The 23,743-nt window shown below is 42.9% G+C and overlaps 1 protein-coding gene across 1 annotated transcript in view; it reads left to right on the forward strand.

Annotated features, from left to right (window-relative positions):
- Positions 1-23,743, forward strand: part of Pitpnc1 (phosphatidylinositol transfer protein cytoplasmic 1) — a 253,486-nt gene that overhangs the window by 213,973 nt on the left and 15,770 nt on the right. Inside the window, exons 7-8 of the mRNA XM_076871332.2 lie at positions 16,209-16,364; positions 19,173-19,236. Of these exons, the coding sequence (XP_076727447.1) occupies positions 16,209-16,364; positions 19,173-19,236 (220 nt within the window). The remainder of the gene's footprint in view (positions 1-16,208; positions 16,365-19,172; positions 19,237-23,743) is intronic.

Genomic DNA, 23,743 nt, shown 5'->3' on the forward strand with positions numbered 1-23,743 from the left:
ATAGGACAGAGAGATCACTGGACTTATCTGTACAAAGATAATCTGTAGAACCTATGAATTGGGGTTCCCAGCCCATACTCCATATCTGGGTGATTGACTCTAACATGAGGGGCCCTGGCTCTGGGAGGACTCCCAGATGATCACAGCCATTGTACTTCGTTGTCATTAATTCAGTATCTTGAATCCTTTCTTCCCTTCAAAAGAGTGGACGGGTGGAGAAAAGATGAGATGAAGTTGAAAGCAAGCCAAGACATGAAAAATGCATCATCCCTGGTACATAGTAAGCTTTTGTGATTTGAATGCCATTGAGATATGCACAGGGGTGGCAGGGACAATGGCTCAGTGGCAGCCATGTGCCTTTGGATGGTGGCTGCCATGAGTGGCACTCTGGGAGCTTGTTTGCATGTTGTTTTTTTACTTGTCAGCACCAGTGACGAGGAGCAGCCGAGGTATGATGCTAACAGCTCCCCTTCTCGGCTTCTCAAAATCCTCACAGACTCAGCAAGATCTTTCTGAGACTAAAGCCATTTGTGCTGATAAGATTTACCAAAAAAAAAAATGTGCTAAGACTTGTGTTGTTGTTTAACTTAACTCCAAATGGCTGTGTCTGACACTTCACCTCTGTGAAACCTTAGAAGTTACATTCACTGCTGGGCCAAGTTTGAGCAGTCTATGCCAATGGAGTCCCAGGATTTTACCTGTCTTAGTGCATTTTCTGCTGCTATAACAGAATATCACAGCCTGGGTAATTTAGCAATAGAAGTTTATATAGTCCTGCAGGCTGGGAAGTCTGAGAGCACAGCACTGGTCCCTGGTGAGGGCTCTGCTGCAGGATAACATGACAGAAGGGTGAGGGAGCCATTGTAAAGCAGAGAAGGGGTAAGAGGAGGCGGAATTTATAACAAACCCACTTGTCACCACTAACCTACTCCTGCAATAATGACATTAATTACTTCTTAATGGTCCCATCTCATACAATGGCAGTTCATTTCACTGTGAGTGTTGGAAGGGGCATTTGAACCACAGCAACACCCAAGACAAATTCGGCTTCCTATCTCTGTCTGCCATGCACCCTCTTCCCTGATGTATTTTAAGGAAAAAATAATAATAATAATAACATTTTAGAAACTTTAAAAGAAGGAAGCAGGAGCCAAAGGGCTACAGGCTCTCAGCCAGGAGTGAACACATGCCATCACGCTCTTCCTCAAGTCTCTCCAGTAGAGAACCTCCATCTGTGCTTTCCAGAAAACAAGCAGCAAATCCACAAGTTGCTCCAGACTGGGGCCAGGTGCATCGGCCCCTGCTGGTTTTAGTCTTATTAAATTAAAGCACCAGAACTTCTTGGCCCTTCAAAGAGTTTCCAAATCAGGTCAGAATCACATAGGGAGCTTTTCTAAAAGGAGATACCTAGGTCTTACCATTGGGCCAGCCATACCAGACTGGCTAGGATAGGACACAGGAATCTGTGTAAATGTACCAGGTTTGGGGAATGACCTCAAGCCAAAGCTTCCCAATGTTTTTCATGCTATGACATGTAGAAAATGATCAGTATTGACTGACATATTGGAGAGGAGCTCCTGGAACGGGGAGGCATATTCTGGTTTCCTGAGGGCCAAGGACACGGTATCTTGTCACATCTGTTATAAATGCCAGAAAAGGGAGCTTTGCCTAAGGGATCTTCATTTACTGTGTTCAGGTTTTTAAATGATTTTATGATACTTAGTTTGGGAGAAGGCTATAGCAGTGTAAAACTGAAAGACCGTCCATTCCTCCACTAAGGCCAAGGTCAGTGACTTCAGATTTCATTCCATCTGTTGGGAATCTGATACCATCATGGAGTCAGGATCAACACCTTCCTTGCTAGCCACCGGTATTAGTCATGATAGACATTTGTGCACTTTTTCTCCTAAGTTTCTTCAGAATTTGGGGTAGTTTCAGATTGACCCTCATCTAAGTATATTTCCTCCAGTCTACAACTAGGACTCTGTGATGTTGGAAGTGGTATTTTTCCCTTTGAGTTATGAGACCTGACCAGTGATCGTCTCTTCCACTTGTGTTTATTCAGACTCCCAAGTACAACTGTCCAGCCTTAATTCCAAAAATATCCAAGGAAAAATAAATGCTATTAAGGTCCTTGTCTTAGACTTTTATTTTTAAGGGGCCCAGAAAAAGACATATAATTACTAGCTCACTAACTTGGGCCTTAGGTTTTTTCCTAATAAATTTCTCTTTAGAGGGTCAGGAACTAATTTTTGAGAAAAATAATTGCCAATGTTAAGTTGTTTTTTTTTTTTTTCAGTTGTATCTTTTAATTCTAATAAATTGAAAAAATGACATTGTCTCCATCTTATGAAAGGGGAATCTGAGGCTCAGAGAATCTAAGTACACTTACTGGAAGTTTCAGGAAGCCTGAATTCAAACCCCAACATTTCTGACCCAAAAAACCATTTTCCTATACCTAGCTAGCCCTTCCAGATAAACCTAGAGAAACAAACAACTGTTGTCTTTGAAAAATCACTCCCAGAGATCATTTCTTCTTTAAATGTTCTAGCTAAACTCAAGTCTCATGATCTTAGGAAGGACGGGTAATGCAAGAGGAAGAACCTTGCCTATCCCTTGATGACCCGATCTGATGGAACTCCACTCCCTATCTTTGGAAAAATTTCTGGTCGCTATAAACATTTCAGAAAACATTAGATTGGGCAAAACATGCTTGAGTCTTGAAAAAAAAAACAAAAACTGGCCATCCAACAACTGACTAATACATAAACCCATTCCAAAAAGAAAAAATAGATGTAGTGGCCAGAGAATACATCCCACAGACCCATTGGAGAAATACTCCTCTCACTTTGTCATACCCACACTAGTTTTGGAGTTAAATAACTTATCTCGGTTCACACAATTGCTTCTAAAACAGAAATTCAAACCCAGAGCCAGGTATAGTTGAAATCCCAGTGACATAGGAGGCTGAGGTGGGGGGATAGCAAGTCCTAGGCCATCCTCAACAATTTTGTAAGGCCCTGTGTCAAAATAAAAAATTAAAAAGGGCTGGAATGTAACTCAGTGGTAGAATACCCCTGGGTGCAATCTCTAGTATCCATTTCCCCGGCGGGGGGGGGGGGGGGGGGAAGAAATTCAAACCCAAGGTGTCTCATTCCAAAGCCTTTTTAGTTCCCTCTTCAATTCTGCTCCCAGAATCTAGAATCCTACAGAGGTGTTCCTAGGCATGGTCAAAAATGAATGTTATTATAAAATAAAGGTTAGAAGCCACTCACTGCTTCACCTGCTTAATATCTTGAGATTCTAAGCAATATTAACAAGCAAAATTAGTTCTAAAGCTGAGATAAATTTGTAATCTCATCCAATTGTAAAACTAGAAATTCTTTATTATCTTTATTGAACATTTCTATCCTAGTTTCTGTTCAACAGGTTGGAGGTCCAAGTTTCCCAGAATAATACAGTACATGAAGATCTGGCAGGATCTAGGAACAGTTAAATCCAGTACATATCAGTGTTGCCCTGTTGCAACTCATGAAGAATATTTGTGAGTTTATTATCGGCTTTTGATTTCATAAACTTAAGTTATCTGTGGACCAAACTGTCCATTCTCAGTATGGATCAAGCCTACTAATGCTACTTTATAACCTGTGTCCAAAGAACACTGCTAAAATCGGAGTGGGTGGGGCACTCCCATCTCAGAGGCTGCACACTGAGCCACTTCCCACCAAGCTCCTTCATGGCAGGAGCTAGGCTCAGTGGCTTTAGGAGTGCCACTTCCCGGCCTCTCACTGTCACTTACGTTAAGTCAGGTTGCTCTCCAGTGTGCCCTTGACTCACCTTATTGACTCCAATTAGAGGTGATCTTGGTATCTGTTAGTGCCAAAAGGAACTGGTTAGCATTGTGTAACAGGAAGTTCGGGAGACGCCTCTTATTGCCCTGGAATTGGGAACCAGGCCCAAAGCTGGGAACAAAGAGGAGTTATGACCCTAGGTTCTTCAGGCAGCTGCTAATAACTGAGGCCAGATTCTTCCTGGAACCCATGAGGAGATAGCCTCTCATCTCCACTTGGGCCACTGGCCCCTCCCCCCTTCCTAGGCTGTATATGGAGATGAGGGAGGGGAGTTCCCAGAGTCCTTGCCTGTACACTTCTTGCCTAACCCTAAAGCCATGCAGTAAGAGTCTTCTAAGATTGTCTACTACAAAAGTTGGTGGGGACTTGCACAAATGGTATTTATGGAACTGGGAACATGCAGGCCCTCCCTTAACACCACCATCTTATAAGACTGAGTAGACTGGCAAGTGTCCCCAGAAGTTTATAGGAGAACATAGAAATTGGTGCCTATTATGGTTTGGATGTGAGGTGCCCCCCAAAAATTTCTGTGTTAATACATGAATATTCAGAGGTGAAATGATGAGGTTATGAGAGCTATAACCTGATCATTTCATCCTCGTTGGAATGCACTGATTGGTTGGTAGTTGTGGGCAGGTAGGATATAATTGGAGGAGGTGGGTTACTGGGGGCATTCCCTGGAAGGGTGCATCTTCCCTGTGGCCTCTTCTGTCCTCCACCCCCCACCCCTGCTTCCTGACCCTGCCATGAGCTGAGCAGCTCTCTTCCCCTGGGCCCTTCCCCCATGATGTGCTGCCTCACCTTAGGCCCAGAGCAATGGAGTCAGCCATTTGTGGACTGAGACCTCTGAAACTGTGAGCCCCAAATACACTTTTCCTCCTCTTAGTTGTACTTGTCAAGTGTTTTGGGAACAGCCATGCAAAAGATGACTAAAGCAGAGCCTGACACCCTTTTGGAGATTTCCAAAAGAGGAAGGCTACAGGAAGAGCCCATGGTTGGACTGAGATGGACATATGGGACAGCGAGTCTGGCAGTAGGATGGACATCCCCTTGGGCATCACACAAAATGAAGATAATAGTCATGAGAAGAAATCTGGGATGTTCCTCTGACACCAACCAATTCTCCAGTTCTCTAATTCTTTAATACCAGCTACATGTCCAACAATTCAACTCACTTCAATTCTGACATTTTCTACCTGGAATTAGCATTGGATCCCAGAAGTTAAAGAGCTCAAAACTCCCCAGTACAAGACTGCCTGTACTTCTGACTGACCAGCTCTTTATAAGGGCTTCCCACAGCCCATCCTTTGGGTTCAGTAATTTGCTAGACAGGCTTGCAGAACTCAGGTGAACATTTTACTCATATTTATTAGCTTATTTTAGAGAATATAATACATGACTAGGCAAATGGAAGAGATGCATAGGGCGAGGTCCTAAGGGAGGGGGAGCTTATGGAGCTTCCATGTCCTCTGTTGGTGCCCCACTATTACAGTGTAGCTCTGGATGTCACCAGAGGCCCATGTATGAAAGGCTTGATCCTCAACTTGGCGCTATTGGGAAGCATGGAAACTTAAAGAGGGAGGGGCCAATGGAGGAAATTAGGATATTAGGGGAATGCCTATGAAGGGCATTTCCTGTCTCTTTCTTTGCTTTCTGGCCACTATCAAATGAGCAGGTTGCTTCTGCCACATGCTCCCCAATTCTGCCACAGGCCCAAAGTAACAAGACCAAGCCACCGTGAATTGAAACCGTGAGCCAAAATAAACCTTTTCTCCTTATATATTGTTTATCTTAGGTATTTTATGACAGTTACAGAAAGCTGACTAACGTACCTGTCCTCCCAGGGAGTCAATGCGTTCACCAACTCAGAAGCTCTCCAATTCACTAATCTTATTATTCTAAAGTTCTTATGGAGCTCAACCACCAGTATTCCCTCTTCTCCACAGAGGTCAGTGGGCTGGATTGAGAGTTCCCCCCCTCTAATCACTTCCATGTTCTGAGGACAAGCCCCATTTGAGGCTATCTAGGGGCTCCTTATAAATAGCAAAGTCACTCTTATCTCAGGAAATTCCAAGGGCATTAAGACCTCTGTTCTAGGAACCAGGGACAAAGACCAAATATGCTTCTTATTATACACATGTTGAAATGAGAAAACAGGTCTAAAGTGCCTGACTCAAGCTCTGTGCAGAGCAAACCTTAGTAAGCATTAGTCCATAGGGTTGCTTTCCCGCCTCCCATCCATAGCTTTCTTTTTTTTTCAACATATCAAAAAGATATGTTGAAGTTCTACATAGGAGACAGGGTCTTCACAGAGGTAATCAAGTTAAAGTGAGGTCATTAGAGTGAATCCTAATCCCACCTCTCTTGGGGTTCCCTTCTGCCTTCAGCTCATGGACCCTACAAGGCGACCACCGTGGTCATCCAGGGCTAGAAACCACTGTGTGTGCTCAGATTTCCCATTTTAAACTTTCTCTTCTCATAGTGTTTCTGTATCTAAATTATAGTTGAGACTAGTTCAGAGCACACACTGAATCACACCCCTCCATGACCACTCTTTTCTGTCTTCCTGTGTCACATGTACTTAGGAGCCAGACTCCTTTAGTAGTCACATTGCAGAGGAATAATACAAATCACTGTTTGTGGGACATCCTAGTGCCAAGGGCAAAGGCTTTAAAAATAGCCTTTTATGTATTAACTACTAACAAAGCAAGAACTGACTTTTATGACCAAGATTTGCATTTAAGGTTTCTTTTTTCTTTTTATGCTGATGCATTGCAATTGACCTTTTATGTAAAGTTTTAGGTCCGTGCTCAAGTACATGGTGAAAGCTCCTGAGTTTGTTTGTTTGGGCTTAAGTTTTTTTAACAACTTATTCGAGCTATTGCTTACATACCATACAAGCCACTCATCTTGAGTGTATGATTATATTCACAGATATGTACAGCCGTCCATGAAATCAATTTTTAAACATTTTCATCACCCCAAAAAGAAAGCCTACAGACTATTTATCACCTGCCTGTCCTATTACTCACTTCTACCCCAACCCTAGAAAACCACTAATCCACTTTCTCTTCATAGATTTTCTTAATCTGGATATTTCATATGTATAGGATCTCTTATTAATATGTGGTCTTTGCAAACTAACTTCTGTGAAAGCCCCTTGATTTTTATGTGTATCCCTCTTAGAATTCAAATTCAAGCCAGGCACTGTGGTGCACACCTGTAATCCCAGCGGCTCAGGAGGCTGAGGCAGGAGGATTGCGAGTTCAAAGCCAGCCTCAAAACAGTTGTTTTGAGGCAACTTAGCAAGATCCTGCCTCAAAACAAAATGTAAAAAGGGCTGGGAATGTGGCTCAGTAGTTGAATGCCTGTAGATTCACTCCCTAGTGCTGAAAATAAAAAAGAAAAGAAAAGAAATCTTACACTGAATTCCGGGCTAAATGTCCATTCTTTAGAGCAAAATGAGAATAATATCTGCAACACCTTGGAGTCTTCAGTAAAAGTTTCAGAAAGCAGGAAAAAAAATCTAATGTATGGTGTACTCTATCAGCTCCTCCCTATTTTAGGACTAAGCATTGTGGTTACATAATGTCGCAATTCCTGGCTGGGGTTATTGCTTAGCCCTTTTTCATTTAACATTTATCAAAAACTTCTAATTTCAATTAACAGGGCAAGCCCCTGTTGGTTATTGTCCTTTGTGGTTCAAATTGAAAGTGTAATTAATCATGGAAACTATATCTCAGTGAACTTCAGCTAATAATATTGCCTTGGAGATGCAAACTCTGCTCCAGCTGGTCCAAGATCTCCTGTGGGCTTCTCTTTGCACCTTCCAGGTGTGAGATTGATTGTGACCCACATGGGGACGTGGTTCGTGTGGCTGCACTAAAGAGGCAGCCCTCAGATCACCCGGGTCTGCCTTGTCCCAGTGTAAGATGGTGAGGCCCACAGGCACAGCTGACCCTGTGGAGGGAAAGTCCTCTAAAGAAGATGTGCCAAAGGGAAGGAGCAACCAGCTGCCTGTCCTGCCCTGGGGAAACAGCCCTGGCAACAGCTCAGCCCCCTCTGTACAGATGGGTTTTAACTACAAGGGTCCTATTTGCCATCAGCCAAGCTCAGGGAGTACCAGCAGCATCCAAAGCCAGAAACCTCATTGTGATGAATTGATAAGCCCCCAGTCAGAATATAGCCCCACATGTTCCCAACCAGCCTCCTCTCCAGTAGAGTAGCTTGAGGCAAGAGCATTCTGAGTCACCCAGTGGATCCAGCTGCACTACCGTGGCATGAGCCGTGGAAGAGACACCAGGAATCTGGAAGACTTTCTATGTGAAAACCTTCCCAACCCATGGGCTGGGTAGAATTGTACCCATCCAAAAAGATATGTTGAAGTCCTAAATATGAGACAGGGTCTTCACAGAGGTAATCAAGTTAAAGTGAGGTCATTAGGGTGAACCCTAATCCCATCTGACAGATTTCCTTTTAAAGAGGGGAAAATCGGACACCAAGGGCACAGAGGGAAGACAACATGAAGAGACACAAGATGAATGGCATGTGATTGCTCCAGGTGACATTTCTGTAAGTCAGAGAATGCCAGTGATTACCAGAGAACCTCCAGAAGCCAGGAAAGGGACAACCAAAGCTGCATATCTCCAGGTTTGCCATTAGGGAAAGGAGGCGAACCACCCGCAGCCTGGTCATGTGCCAGGAGGAAAGGCCAGCACACGTCTGGGAATGGCTCTCAACTTCAGAAGAGAGCTTCTAAGTCATCTTTAGTTGCTCCTGCTATGAAACCAAAGAGAAAGGGAAATAAATTGGTTCTGAATGCTGAAGACTGTCTCATGTCCTTGGCCCCGGACATGTCCCACTAGCAAGAACCCTTCTCTTGTGATTCCTTTGTCTATTACATTGATGGACACTGACAGGTCAGAACTTCCAGAAAATAGAAATGCCTACCCAGCCTTTCACTTGCACAAGGAACCCTGCACGATGATAGGTGCTCATATTCATATTAGAGCTTATCATCATTTTCCCATCGATTCAACCATAGGAATAACAATTATAATGCAGAATAATCTCCAGCATGGTGTGTACCTGGTGCCTTTCTTCTGAAGAACTTAAGAGTTGAAGGAACAACATTACTGCTTCTCTAAGGGTGTTTTTGTTTCCTGTATCAATCTGGTATGTTTCCTGTACATTACGCACCCTGTACATCTGTGCTGGCCTGGGGACATTCCATCTCAAGCCCTTTTTATTTAGTCTCACTAAGTTGCTGGTTGTCTTGCTAAGTTATTGAGGCTGGCTTCCAGCTTGCACTCTTCCTGCCTCGGCCTCCCAAATCACTGGGATTACAGGCATGTGCCACTGCTCACAATTTATTAACACCATTTTAGGTTGAGGAAACTGAGGCTCTCTCTTCTGATGGATTGCTCCAGAATTTCAGATGAGCACATCCTGTCCTCATGGTATAAGAGTGTATCTCTGTCTATTCAGAATACTGTAACCAAATTCTACTGACAGGGTGGTATTATAAACAACAAATGTTTCTCTCTCACAGTCCCAGAGGTCGGGAAATCCAAGATTGAGGCTCTGGCAGAGTCAGTTTCTGGTTCCTGGTTCAGATGCACCTTCCTGCTGTGTCCTCACCAGGCAGAAGGGACAAAAGGACTCTAGTCACTTCCCATAGGCCTACATCCTAATATCATCACATAGAATCTGGGTTCTGGGCATGCACAAATATTCAGAGCATACCAGGCTGGGAACACAGGTCTGGGAGGATTGTGACTAAGTCATGAATCATTTCTGAGCTTCCAGGTCCTCATTTAGAACATAGAGATAATATTTGCACCTAAGATCAGTGGTTGGATCTTAGCTGTACATTCAGATCACCTGGGAAGCTTTTGAAAACCTAGGCGTCCAGGCGCCACCCAAGTCCAACGGGATTCAAGCACTGGGGCTTTGATTTTGCTGTTTGTGCCTCCTCCCCAGAGGTTCCTCTCACAGTTCTGGAAGCTAAAATTCCAAAATCAAGGTGGAGGATTCAGAGGACCATTCTTTCTTTCCTCTTCCATCTTCTGTGGCTCCAGGAGTTGCTTGGTTTGTGGCTGAGTCACTCCAACCTCTGCCTCTGCCCTCAAGAGACCTTCTCTTTGTGTCTTCTCCTCTCATAAAGACACCTGTCATTGTATTTAGGGCCCATTCACTTAATCCAGAAAGAATTCATATTCGATCCTTAGCTTAACTATATCTACAAAGATATTTGTTCCCAGGCATTCATAGGTTCCAGAGATGATGACATGAATATATCTTTTGAGGATCACCATTTATCCCATGGCAGAGAACTTTCATCTATTTTTGGATTGTTCTGGTTTGAGCTCCAGCAGCAGCTTTGAGACACTAAATGTCTTGGTTACACTGAAAGCAAGCTGTGTGTCCTTTTATAATGGGCTAAACCGTGACACATGGAAAGGCCCAGACATCAGAGGTGAAGGTTGAGATTTATAAACCTTGTTTTAAAATAAGGAAACCTGGAAATGAATGTTTAAGATGTAAAATAGTCCCGTTCTTTTTAAAGAGTGATGTAAGTAATATAATTGGGTTTGAATCAGGACCAAAATACTCCAGAAGCTATTGAAACACAACATTTAAAAAGCAAACTTAGGGACTGGGGCTGTGGCTCAGCAGTAGTGCACTTGCCTAGCATGTGTGAGGCACTGGGTTCAATTCTCAGCACCACATATGTATATATATTTTAAAAAAAAAAGTCTATCAACAACTAAAAAATTAAAATAAAAATTTTAAAAAGCAAACTAAATAAGAGTTGTAAGAAAGATGAACAGAGGGGGCTGGGGTTGTGGCTCAGCGGTAGAGCGCTCACCTAGCATGTGTGAGGCCCTGGGTTTGATCCTCAGCACCTCATTAAAATACATAAATAAAATAAAGATATTGTGTCCAACTACAACTAAAAAAATAACTATTTAAAAATCAAAAAACTAAATTAAAAAAAAAAAAAAAAGGTGAACAGAGCTACATGTGGTGCCCCACATCTGTAATCCCGGCAACTTGGAAGGCTGAGGATAGAGGATCACAAGTTCTAGGCCAGCCTCAGCAACTTAGCAAATCCCTGCCTCAAAATAAAAAAGGGGCTTGGGATGTAGCTCAGGGGTAAAACACCCCTGGAATAAATACCCAGTACAAAAAAAAAAAAAAAAAAAGAAAGAAAGAAAGGAGCAAAAGAAAAAAAGATAAATGGAGCAATTTAGAAAACCAGTGAGAAAAAGAGTGGGAAAGATTCCAAGAGGAATGAGCGCTTGGGGGTGGCAGGAGGGGAATTAGAGGGAGCAGGGAAAGTGTGGATCGATAAGTTTGCAGTTACCAGCTTGTTTCAGATAAGTCCTGGTGGTCCCATACCCCTTCCCCCGCCCACCATTTTGGGGTCATTTCCATTCAAACGCCTTCAGTGGGTTGTTCCTTTCTGATCTAGAGCTTAGATTAAAGCTGTCCTTTGGTAAACCCTTCTCCCTCATCTCCCTCCAGCTCTTTGAAAGTGAATCTCTAATTATAGGCCATGTTTGAGATTTACTAGATGAAATCAACAGCTGTAGATATGACAGGAGTGTTGCAAAAAATCGACACACTGTTGCCATAAAAAGCCCAATTGTTAATTGCTTCTTTGGCATCTGGCTATAACAGAAACACCCTTTTACTGTTTAATACTAAAAGTAAATGTGGAAAGAGCATGGGGCTAGATTTAGAGGAGGCTACCTATCATCGAGGGCTTGTGATTTGGGGGCAAAATATTTTATTTCTCTCAGGTCTCAGTGTCCCTGTCTACAAAATTGAGGACATGAAACCAAATTATCACTTTCAGGTTAAAAATTCTATTCTGGGAACTGGGGTTGTGGCTCAGTAGTAGAGCACTTGCCTGACACATATGAGGCACTGAGTTCAATTCTCAACACTGCATAAAAATAAATAAATAAAATAAAGGTATTGTGTCCATCTACAACTTTAAAAATTTTTTATTTGTTTCTGGATTAGTCTTTTTTTAATTTATTTATTAACTATTTTAATTAGGTATATATAATAGCAGAATGCATTTTGATTCATTGTACACAATTGCAGCACAACTTTTCATTTCTCTGGTTGTTAAAACTTTTTAAAATTACATTCTGAATCTTGAAAATACAGTGTACTTCTCATTCCCACCCAGCCTTTTCCCATGACTTTACTCTACAATTAACCTAATGCAATTTTACAATTTGTAATACAGTCAACATTGGGCTGGGGTGTGGCTCAGTGGTAGAGCACTTGCCTAGCACAAGTGAGGCACTGGGTTTGACCCTCAGCACCACATAAAAGTAAGTGAATAAAATAAAATAGTATTGTGTTCATCTAAATTAGAAAGAAAAGAAAAAAGAAAAGGAAGGGAGGGGGGAGGGGGGAGGGGGAGGGGAGGGAGGGCTGGGGATGTGGCTCAAGCGGTAGCGTGCTCGCCTGGCATGGGTGTGGCCCGGGTTCGATCCTCAGCACCACATACAAACAAAGATGTTGTGTCCGCTGAAAACTAAAAAATAAATATTAAAATTCTCTCTCTCTCTCTCTCTCTCTCTCTCTCTCTCTCTCTCTCTCTTTAAAAAAAAAAAAAGAAAGAAAAGAGAGAAAGAAAAAGTTTCAGCATCTGCATGGTTTGGGCTGTGCCAGCAATCTTTTCCACTCTTTTCTGAACTGAAATTTGCTGTCAGGCCCTTCTGTTCTCAGCCGCAATCCATCTGGGTTCCATTTTGCAGGGTCTTCTTTTATTCTTGAAAGTGTGGACCTGGGATATCCAGGAAGATTCTGGGTACCACTGCAGACTCAGAGATTGTGGGCTGAAGACACCAGCCAGGGCTGTCCAAGGATCAGGGCCGGAAGGTGGAGCAGGGTCTGCTCATCCAGGTGTTGCTATTTGCAGGCCTCTTACCTAGCCACAGCATGAGGCCCCTCAGGCCATTGCCCTGGTTTTAGTTCATCTCCCTGCCCAGGTGCCTGCCCATCATGCTCTATTCACTGGGTTCTTTGTCTCCTCCAGCCCTGGGTTGCTGGGAGCCTTCTGCTTTCCTCTGCTCACTGGCTCTATGACTATGCTTTATTTCCTCAGCTGCTAACCCTGAGGACAGCCTGTGTTCTGGTCAACCATAAAGTGGAAACCATGTCTTCTAAGCCTCAAGACAGCTAGCCATGTGCGGTTAATAATACCCATTATTTGCCTCCATTGTGGAAAAATCAGTAGGCAGTTTGGGAAAGAAACATGTATCAATACTTCATTTTTTGTTACAGCTAAATAATATTCCATTGAAGGGATATACCACATTTTGTGTATCCAGTCTTAAGTTGATAGATCTTTGGGGGTTTTGTTTTGTTTATTATGAATTTGAACATCCATGGACAAGTTTTTTTTTTTTTAATATATATATTTTTTTAGTTGTGGATGAACCTTTATTTTTTATTTATTTATTTTTATGTGGTGCTGAGAATTGAACTCAGTGCCTCACACACAACCCCAGCCCCACAGACAAGTTTTTGTGGAGATATATGCTTTTGGTTCTCCCCAGTAGATACCTAGGAGTGGAATTGATGGGTCAAATGTCAACTCTATGTTTAATATTGAGGAACTCCCTGAAATGTTTTCCAATATTGTCACACTCTTTTACATTTCCCTTGGCAATGTATGAGAATTCCAATTTCTGCCCATCTTTGCCAGCACTTATTGTTGTGCACCTAGTATTTTAATTAGTCTTTCACTTAAATATTTACTCAATTTGGGCTAAAATTCCAATGCACCACCCACATGTAGACGATGGGTTCAAAGAGGGCTCAGTCATTTATTCAACATCTATGATGTCCGTGACCTGTGGCAATAGGATCTACTGCCCTGGAGGGCTCACAGTCCAGGGGAGGTAGATGCGCAATTGCCATTAAAGATTGCTCACCTACTGGGCTAGGACCTGAGGCTTCTTTGGAACCTAAAGAAGGAGCTACACAGGAAAGGGTCCTTGGGGGTGGTGACACTTGAGTTCAACTTTCTCCTCAGCTCGTGGTGCCATGGGTGGATTCTGAGAAGGGAGCGATATAGTCGGGTTCTCTTGGGGGACCAGCATGGCTGCAGAGTGGGGAACAGTAAATAGAAGGATGGAAACAAGGCAGGGAGGATAAGGCCTGGCATTGGCCTAGTTTGGGACTTGCTCCTGGGGTTGTCCTGTGTCACCCCCTCAGAGGAGGCTGATCCATAAGGGAAGTCAAGGGCAGCCAGAAAGCCCTCGTAGAGGCTGGTACAAGGTGGCCCAGAGCCTCAGCCAGCTCCGAATGAGAAACCTGTCTCCGTTTGGGAGAAGCCTGCTCTGGCCTCTCAAGCCCCCGCTGAGGCACAGTCTGCCCTGAGTCACAAGGGCTGGGGCAGTCATAGCCCGTCTGATTTCCTGCTTCATCCCATCTACCTTTCTACACGGGGCCCCTGGCCTCTCCTGGGAGGAGAAGCCGGCTTTTCCGCTTCACCCTGTGGCCTCTGCTGTGTGTGGGAAGCCCTTTGCCTCCCTGGGGCCTGCACCCCCATCAACAAGGTCAGGTTGTGGTAGGGGCCCAGACCCAAGATTGTGCAGCAGACCCCACAGCAGCTTTCAGTCTTTTTTACAATAATTAAAATAATCTTATAAAGACATTTTAAACATAATTACTGGCATTTGTGCACTTTATTAGTTTACACATTCGTTTTTAAATACCTCAGGGGGGAAAAAATCCTCTAAGTACATAATAATCAGTAGCCAATTTCCACATGGCAATCATCGAGCAAATATTAAGAGGTTCGACATTTTTTTCAGAAGTCTTTTTTGCCTTTCTTGTTTCATTCTTATAATTGAAATTTAACACCCATCTTTTGTGTAAAACTCAGTGGATTTTCACATATTGCATCCAAATCAACATAAAATCATCCCAGAAGTTTCCCTCCTGTTCCTTTGCACTCACCCCCCAACCCCCAAACACACCAAGAGGTTACCTGTCTTCTACCTTTCATCACCATAGACAGGTTGTGCTTGTTCATGGGATTTGAATCACCCAGTGTATGTATGCTATTGCCTCTGGCTCCTTTTGTTCAACATTTCTGTGAGAGTCATACGTGTTCTTGCATGAAGCCACCAACACTTGTTCTTTTTCATTGCTGTATAGTATTATGTTATATGAAGATACCATGGTTTATTCACCTGGTTTCCTGTTAATGAACACTTGGGCTGTTTCCAATCTTTAGCTATTATATTTTAAACTGGTGTCAATATTCTAGTATAGTCTTTTGGTGGCCATCTGCACTCATTACTCCCAGAAATTAAATTACTAGATCATAAGTAAGCATGTGCTTGGTTTTGTAAATGTTACTGAGCAATTCCCCAAAGTTGTTGAGCCATTTTTCACTCCCATCAATGCATTGGACTTTTTTTTTTTTTTTTTTTTTGGTAAAGTTTATTTGATTTATGTATTGTTTGTTTTTGGTACTAGGGATTGAACTCAGAGGCGCTTAACCACTGAGCCACATCCCCAGTCCTTTTTTATATTTTATTTAGAGACAGGATCTCTCTGAGTGGCTTAGGGCCTTGCTAAGTTGCTAAGGCTGACTTTGAACTAGGGATCCTCCTGCCTTAGGCTCCTGAGCTTGTAAAGTTTATTGACATTAAAATCAAGAAAAATACATAATACAATGCCTCAAACCTAACTTTATTTTTCCCCTTTTACTGGAGCTTTAACCCCGTGGTGCCTTACCACTGAGCTATATCCTCAGCCATTTTTCATTTTGAGACAGGGTCTCATGAAGTTGCCAGGCTGGCCTAGAACTTGTAGTTCTTCTTCCTCAGGCTCACAAATCTTTCAATCACTTTTTTTTTTTTAATTTTTGCCAATTAATTACCTTGTAATCCCTCCCTTTTTAAATAAAGAAATCATAATCCATATTTCTTCTTTCCCTCCTCCCTTCTTTTCTTTTTTTTTTTTTTTTTTTAATTCAGTGCTGGGGATGAAATCCAGGGCCTCATACCTGCTCCACCACTGAGCTACACCCCAGCCCTCACACTTTTAAGTAACTGCACTATTCATTGCTGTTTAGTGTGTCCACACAGGTGTACAACCACAACCACCACCATCGTCTAATTCAGCACATTTTCATCTTCCCCCCAGGAAATGCCAGTTCCATTAGTAGTCACCCCACATCCCTTCCTCTCCCAAGTCCCTGGCAACCACTAATCTACTTTCCATCTCTATGGATTTGCCTGTTCTGGACATTTCATGTAGATGGTTAAATTTTTAACATATCAATTTCTATGACATTTTTTTTTCCCCTAGGATCCTAAACACTTCAAGTCAGAAAAGACAGGACGGGGACAGTTAAGGGAAGGCTGGAGAGATAGTCATCAGCCCATCATGTGCTCCTACAAGCTGGTGACCGTGAAGTTCGAGGTCTGGGGGCTTCAGACCAGAGTAGAACAATTTGTGCACAAGGTAAGTGATGCAGCAGCAGTCCCTAGGCTGTGGGCAGGGTTGCTGCGACCCTGACCCTCGGGTCAGAGTGTACACTGTACAACCACTGCCGAGTGCCAGCCAGGGCAGGCACCTGCACAGCATTTTATATATGGTTTGATTTTTCCCCACTGCCAGAAGTAGCTGTTTTATGCTTTGGCTCTCATTTTGCGGCCTCCATGTCCATTGGATGAGTTTATTTGGGAAATGGGGCTTTCAAAATGTACTTGTCACTTTGGCATTGGGCTAATCTACTTACAGGCAGAGGCCCTTGGGAAGGGGCCCCGGGGCTTTTCTGTGTCCACGGGTCCTGAGGATAATTCTACTCAGAAGATGTTGCAAAAGTAGGTGCCTGAGGCAGACAATGCCTCAAGAGACCAAATGAGCCACCCCAGTGCTCCCATTGGAGGGCGCACCTCAGCACTGCCGCTTACTGAAGAATTCTGTTACTGAAGTATTATTAACAACCTCAAAACACAGATTTCAATTGTATACTCACCTTGGCTTAACGTATTAATTTTGTGGCAGAAACCTACTTGGTGATGATTTCAGTTTTCTCCTGGTTTCTAACGTGAGGTTTTTCTGCCTGGGAAAAACTCATAGGAATTGCAGTGTTGAACATTGCACTTTATAACTTCTCCCATTTTCATAAAAATAAATACTCCCCAAGTTGTCTCTGTATTTCAGATAGGCTGGCTATTTATTTTTCCAGTTAAAAACTGATAAACACAGCTTTACAGAATTCTGTTGGGGGCACTGGAATTTTTCCCTAAATGTACTGAGCTCGTTTCTTAGATGGAATTTTCTACTGAGTGGGGAGCCAATTGACAAGAGAAAGTTTGGTTTTGGTTTTGGTTTTATAGTACTGGGGATTGAACCCAGGGACACTCTACCACTGAACTACATCCCTAGCTCTTTGTGTTTTTTATGTTGAAACAGGGCATTACTAAATTGCTTAGGGCCTCATTAAGTTGCTGAGGCTAGCATTGAACTTGTGATCCTCCTTCCTCAGCCTCCCAAGTCATGGGCATTACAGGCATGTGCCACTGTGCCTGGCCTCTGGTAGTTTTTTAACCCAAAATGATCTCCTCTTACTAGGGGACTGTTATCATAGTGCATTTTATTTCCTTTCGCCATGAATGTTTAGATCCTACCAGGGCTCATGCATTTCTTTTCTCACAGATGACTGGCCAGTTTTGAGAATCTGTGATTTTTAAAAATCCTATAAAAGGAGCTGGGGATGCAACTTGGGGGTAGAGCACTCCCTTACATGTGTGAGGCCCTGGGTTCCATCCCCAGCACCCATAAAAGCAAACAAATAAATAAATAAATTTAAAAATTAAAAACCTATAAGGACACTGCTTTATTTACAGGCATTCCATTGTCCGTTTCCAAATAAAATGCAGTGTCCAGGATGCGTCCAAAACACACACCTGCTCTGGCGCATGAGTTGCTAATGAGTATCTGGGGTAGCATTTGCATGGGCTTAAGCATCAGGATGCTTTTCTCTGAACACCTTTGTTTTTGCTTTTTTTTTTTCCCCTAGACTCTATTCACAGTTAAGGGTGGGGGATGTTCAAAAGCAAGCCATTAGCACATTATTGAATTCTCATTTCCATCCAACAGCTGTGTTGTGCTAAATGTAATAGGGTATATTTACTAGTGCCTCCATGCTGTTCTTTTGATTTCCACGAATTTTACACACTCAGCACTCAGTGTGTGCATGGCTGGGTGTTGTTTCTTATGGTCCTTATGTGTTTCCTATTTCCAAGTCATAAAAGCCCCACTAGATCTCTAGAGGCCTGGGGGAAAAAACACTTTGTTATAAATGCTTCCCTTATTTCTGCAAATTCACCAAATTAAAATCCTTCATTTATTAAAACATTCATGAACCTCTTTGACAGTCACTGGATTTGTTTGACAGGAAGACAGGAATGTTGGGAGGAGACTGTGGTTATCCAAGAAATGTAAAAAAAGTTTATTTATACAGGTTGCAAAAGAGTATCATGAAATAAAAGTATGTGAACAGCAACAGTCTTGGACACATACGCAAATGGTATATTTTGCTTTCCTCAGTCTTCTATTGCCAGCATGCGTCCCTGTAAGAATCAAGTTCATTCCTTTGTCTCCAATGGAGCTTACCGTTCCTATCATCTTCTATTCCAATTCAGGTCTCTTATTTCATCTCTCTCAAAATAGTTGACTAAACTGTCCCCCCCGCCTTCTACTACATGAAACTCAAGCCTAGAAGGATATTTACTTACTTGTGTGCTACACCTTGACTTACTTTTAAAAATTAACTCATTATTTAACATATTATATCAGAGAAGTGGGAAGGTCTTAACCTTGCTGGCAGGTCACTTGCTACCTAAAAAAGGGCTCTTGATTTCCAACTTTATCTTCCTGGCACCTGAGAGACAGACAAAAGTAGGAAAGTAGACACTGTTCCGGATAGAGATAAACGAAAAAGAAAACCTTAGGCTGGGGCTCCCAGAGATGCATTCACGTCACTGCTGTGTGACCGTCTTGTAGTTGTTAGTTTGTACAAACCCCTGGCTCGACTCTCAAATGCCCTGAAGTGATTAATTTACAACAAGTGTGTGCATGCCCTAGAAAGGACCTGGGACAAGCGGGCATGATACCTGCATGTCAGCCCGCAGTTGTCATCATCTGTGGACAAAGGGATTGAAGAATCCATATTGCCAAGACTCCCAGAATTGAAAACGACTATTTTCCAGAGAGTCCCGATCCAACCTGGTATTATTTCAACCTCCTTCTTTTCCTTTCTAGGTGGTTCGAGACATCCTGCTGATTGGACATAGACAGGCTTTTGCATGGGTTGATGAGTGGTATGGTAAGTCAGTTTCCCCGAAATAACTTGTAGAACAATTTCATGACATTCAACTTGGGCTTTCAATCCCTCTGGCTTCAACTCTTACCTAAAAGGACAACAAAGGCAGGCTCCAGCTTCCTATATTGAAACACCATCCACCAAACATAATAAAGATGTAATTATAGAAGCTTGGTCTAAAATAACCACAAAGATATTGACTAAGTAGGACCTTGGTATATTTGATGCTTACATAGTTGATATGCAGGGCTCTACCATTCTCTGCTGGATGGATTTCAAACCCATCCTAATTTATCCCAGACTTCAAGATCAAAGTTTTCTGAAGCATCATGTCAAGTAAAAGCAGTCCTTTGATTCAGAGAGCACTTGAAACAATGCCTCACCAGATACATACAGGTTCTGTGAGAATTCAAGGACAGACAAAGGCTTAGGTACCCGTTAATCCTAATTAAAACTATTGTTCTGACCTTTTTTTGTGATATGGGAAGGTTGAACAGGTTCTGCACATTGCCAGTAAATCAAAACAAGGTTTGCTTCATCCCAAGACGGATGGACCACCCTCCCCAAATCCTCAGCACTCTCCTTTCATCCACACAAATCCTCTGCATTCCCAGAATCAGTCATCAGATGGCTTCTGTCCCTGACTATAAATAGAAATGCATACGCCCAATGGGTGACTTAGGTTAGATCTGACTCTCAGATCGATTTTCTAATGAAATGCCCTCCTCTTTGGCCTTTTCCTAAGTCACATTACATTTGTTCTGAGTGTAACCTAGATTGCGTTTTTGGTCCTTTTCCATCATTATTCCGCCAATTCCCTCCCTTTTCTTAGCAGAAGGCACACAATTTAAAGTAAGAGGATATGCAGGACAGAATGGGCAGACAGTGACGGTTATTAATGTTGCTAGCTGTTTCTGAGCCACATTTGAAAAGGCATGGTTCTGTCGGCTGAGGTCTTTTGCTTTGTTTTGTTTAATCTTCCCAGATCTAGACCAGTTGAAAAGTAAATGCGTCTGCCTGGGTTTGTTCAAACACAGAGCACCAGTTACTCTCTCCCCACACCTCTCCAGGATGCTAAAATTTAGGCAGCAAGTTGTCATAAGTCTTCCATAGACCTGTCTGTTGGTGTTGTCTTTTTTGAGGCAGGTAGACAGAGTCTCCTCTGATGGTTAAACAAATCTTTCTGGGTGTTCTTTTTCCTGGGAAGCTTTTCTCAGATGGAACCCAGACATCAACAAAGGTTAGGAGCTTCTGGCCTCTCCTGACTTGTACTTCTCAGAGCTCATGGTTTCCTTGTTACCAGCTCCAAGGGAATATCCAAAGGATATTCCAAGAATAATAGGCTTGAACCAATTGGCAAGAGGACAGGACCTGAAGGCCCAAAATCTGCCACTTTAAAGACCAAGAGACAGGGCACTTGGTCCGGTTTCTCTCTAGCCCCAGAACGCCATTGAGGACTTTCCAGAAAAGGCAACATCTGATCAAGAGGACAAAGCAGGGCTAGGGGTGTAGCTCTGTGGTAAAGCGCTTATCTAGTATGCTCAAAGCCTTGGGTTCAGTCCTCACCGCTGCCCAGAAAAAGGGGGGCTAAACACTGCAAAGCTGTTAAAAAGGAAAGAGGGTTTGATTAAATACAGGATATTACCAGGGAAAAAAATCATGGGTGAGGGCTGGGATTGTGGCTCAGTGATACAGCACTTGCCTTACGTGTGGGCCCTGGATTCCATCATCAGCACCACATAAAAATAAATAAATAAAGCAAAAGTATTGCATCCATCTACAATTTAAAAAAATTTTTTTTTCTTTTAAGTCATGAGTGGGGCCAGGTTGTGGCTCAGTGGTAGAGCACTTGGCTAGCATGTGTGAGGCACTGGGTTCAATCCCCAGCACCGCATAAAAATAAATAAGTGAAATAAAGTTAAATAAATAAATAAATAAAGATAAAATAAAGGTATTGTGTCCATCTACAACTAAAAAGAAAAAATTAAAAAAAAAAATCACGAGTGGCTATCCAGTAAGTGAATGGCTAAGTACAGAGAATAGGGCTGATTCTTTCCTATCTCAGCTGCATCTATGGCAAGGAAGAGACTTAAAGGCATTTAGTTGAAAGAGAGAGAGGCTTGCCTAGCATGTGCAAGGACCTAATTTAAATCTCCAGCACTGCAAAATTGGGCAGGATGGAGAGTAAAAGGAAAAGAGAAAATTCTCAGATTTTTATAGAAGCCCAAAGCTAGAACACCAAACCAAGTGAATGGGAGCTCTCCAGCCTGGAGACCTTCAGGAATAGAACACCTGCCTACCTGCTTAGGAGGGAGGTTAACAGCTCAAGGAGTCCTATTACTCAAAAAGTCCTTTCTGTACCTGAGTGAAAAAAAAATAAAAAGAGTACAGGGCTGGGGTTGAGGCTCAGTGGCAATGCGCTTGCCTAGCATAGGTGAGGCACTGGGTTGGATCATCAGCACCACATACAAATAAATAAAATAAAGGTCCATCAACAACTAAAAAATATATATTTAAAAAAAGAGTACAGGGCTGGCGTTGTGGCTCAGTGGTGGAGCGCTTACCTTGCATGTGTGAGGCACTGGGTTCGATCCTCAGCATCACATAAAAAATAAATAAATAGATAAATAAAATAAAGTTATTATGTCCAACTGCAACTAAAAATAAAAAATAAATAAATAAAAGAGTACAGACTTTAGTGGATATAGATGATCAAAGCGCCTTATTCTCCCCAGCGTGGGTCTCCACCCTCTATATCCACATCCCTGGCCCCAACCATAACAAGTAGCCTTTTCACTCAGTAAGGGGTCTGAGAGCCACACCATCAATTTCACACTAACTACCCGCAGGCACCAGCAGCCAACTGAGCTGCCAGCCAAGAGTACAGTGGCTCCTTCATTACCTGATGCAGACACTTGGGAAATCAAATGAATGGAAACAGCCTGTGCCCACAGAGTCTTCTCAGCCACTTATTCAGAGAAATGCTGAAGACTCTGGGCTTTTTAGGTAAATGTGTGTGTCTTTGTTACCAAGGCCAAGCGCATGCCAGGATAACCCTGCAGTTTGGGGTACCTGAAGTTGCTTTTTCTTTCTCTGGTCTGGTCATTAGTAAACATGGAAAAGGCCTAAGGTAATGAATCCCTTGCCTATAGCTGTAATTCATAGCACTGATACTCAAAGTTAGGTCCCTGAGCCTTCAATATCAGCATCCCCTGGATATTTATTAGAAACACATATTCTTAGACACTCTGCCCCCTGCCCAGCAGGCTAAACCTGCCAATTCAGAATCTTTGGTGGGGTATAACTCAGCAATCTGTGTTTTAACAAGCCTTCCAAACTATTGGTTTATAGCATGGGCTGTATGCCAGATTGGATTGAAAACAACAGTTTCATTAGTTCAGTTCCAAACAGGTTAAACTGGAGAATTGTAGGTGTCTTCAGGGCCAACTGCAGGACTCTGATGCTTTGTGCGAATTAGAAAAAAAGCACCCCTTTTAAACAGATAAATTAGAAAAAGATGCTTCTTCTGGGCAGAGCCAGCAGGTGCCATGGGTTTGAGGCTGGATATCAGCCGCCTCCCCTCTGCTGCTGTGTGCCGGTGCAGTGCACACACCGGCCACCCTTACGCAGCAGAAGCCCTGGCTGTCTTTCTCTCTAATTAGACTCACCACCTCCAGTGCTTAATTAAGAACCAAGAAAAGAGACATTGTAGAAGATGGTGATCTTTTCTCACCCAAGGATTAATTTTACATCTTTTCGGCATTCCAGCATTTGGCTGTCACGAAACTATTTCCCTAAACAGATTTTATTCTGCCTGTGTTCATTGTGAAGTGTACCCCTTTCCATTTGGAGGAGTTGAGTTTGTCTTTCGAAGCGCTGATTGGTCTTTACCCATGAGCCTTGGGTCTCTCTGCATGACTGGAACACTAATCAGAGAAGCAACAACAACGCATTTCAGGAGACGGGGTGAGAGGAGAGGTGGATAAAAATAGCCAGCCCAGCTTCACAAGAGCATGTTTTTGCTTCACAAATCTGACAGTATTTTGAGAGAGGAACACTAAAGATTGCCAGAGGGAGCCTGTGACTGAGTGAAACCTAATGAATGTCTTTGAAAACCAAACTCTTCCCAAAAAGTATGAGGGATATACGAGGAGAAGTTGGGGCTGATGTAGATGAAACAGTCCTCATGAAAGTGACTTAGCGATCGGGCTGGAGCCCCTGGAGCAGGCCTAATCATGGTGAAGCAGGCTCAAAGCAGAGACAAGCCTGCTAGAGGCTAGCTCAGCTGGCTGAATTCACTAAGCCAGCATTTTCCAATGGCCCCAAGTTCCCTGAAATACAAACCTGAGCACCGTGGCTCTGTGCCACGTTTTAGGTGTGTGTGCTCAGGCTCATTTTTGCTAACGAGACAGCTCATAGCTTTCCAGAAGATTTTCAGAGGAATCGCTGAACCCTTCTTCTCCACCCCTAGTTGCAGAAAAAAATCACAACTTTATAGTTCTAGATCTTC

This window comes from Callospermophilus lateralis, chromosome 11 (assembly GCF_048772815.1).
Source record: "Callospermophilus lateralis isolate mCalLat2 chromosome 11, mCalLat2.hap1, whole genome shotgun sequence".
NCBI lineage: Eukaryota > Metazoa > Chordata > Mammalia > Rodentia > Sciuridae > Callospermophilus > Callospermophilus lateralis.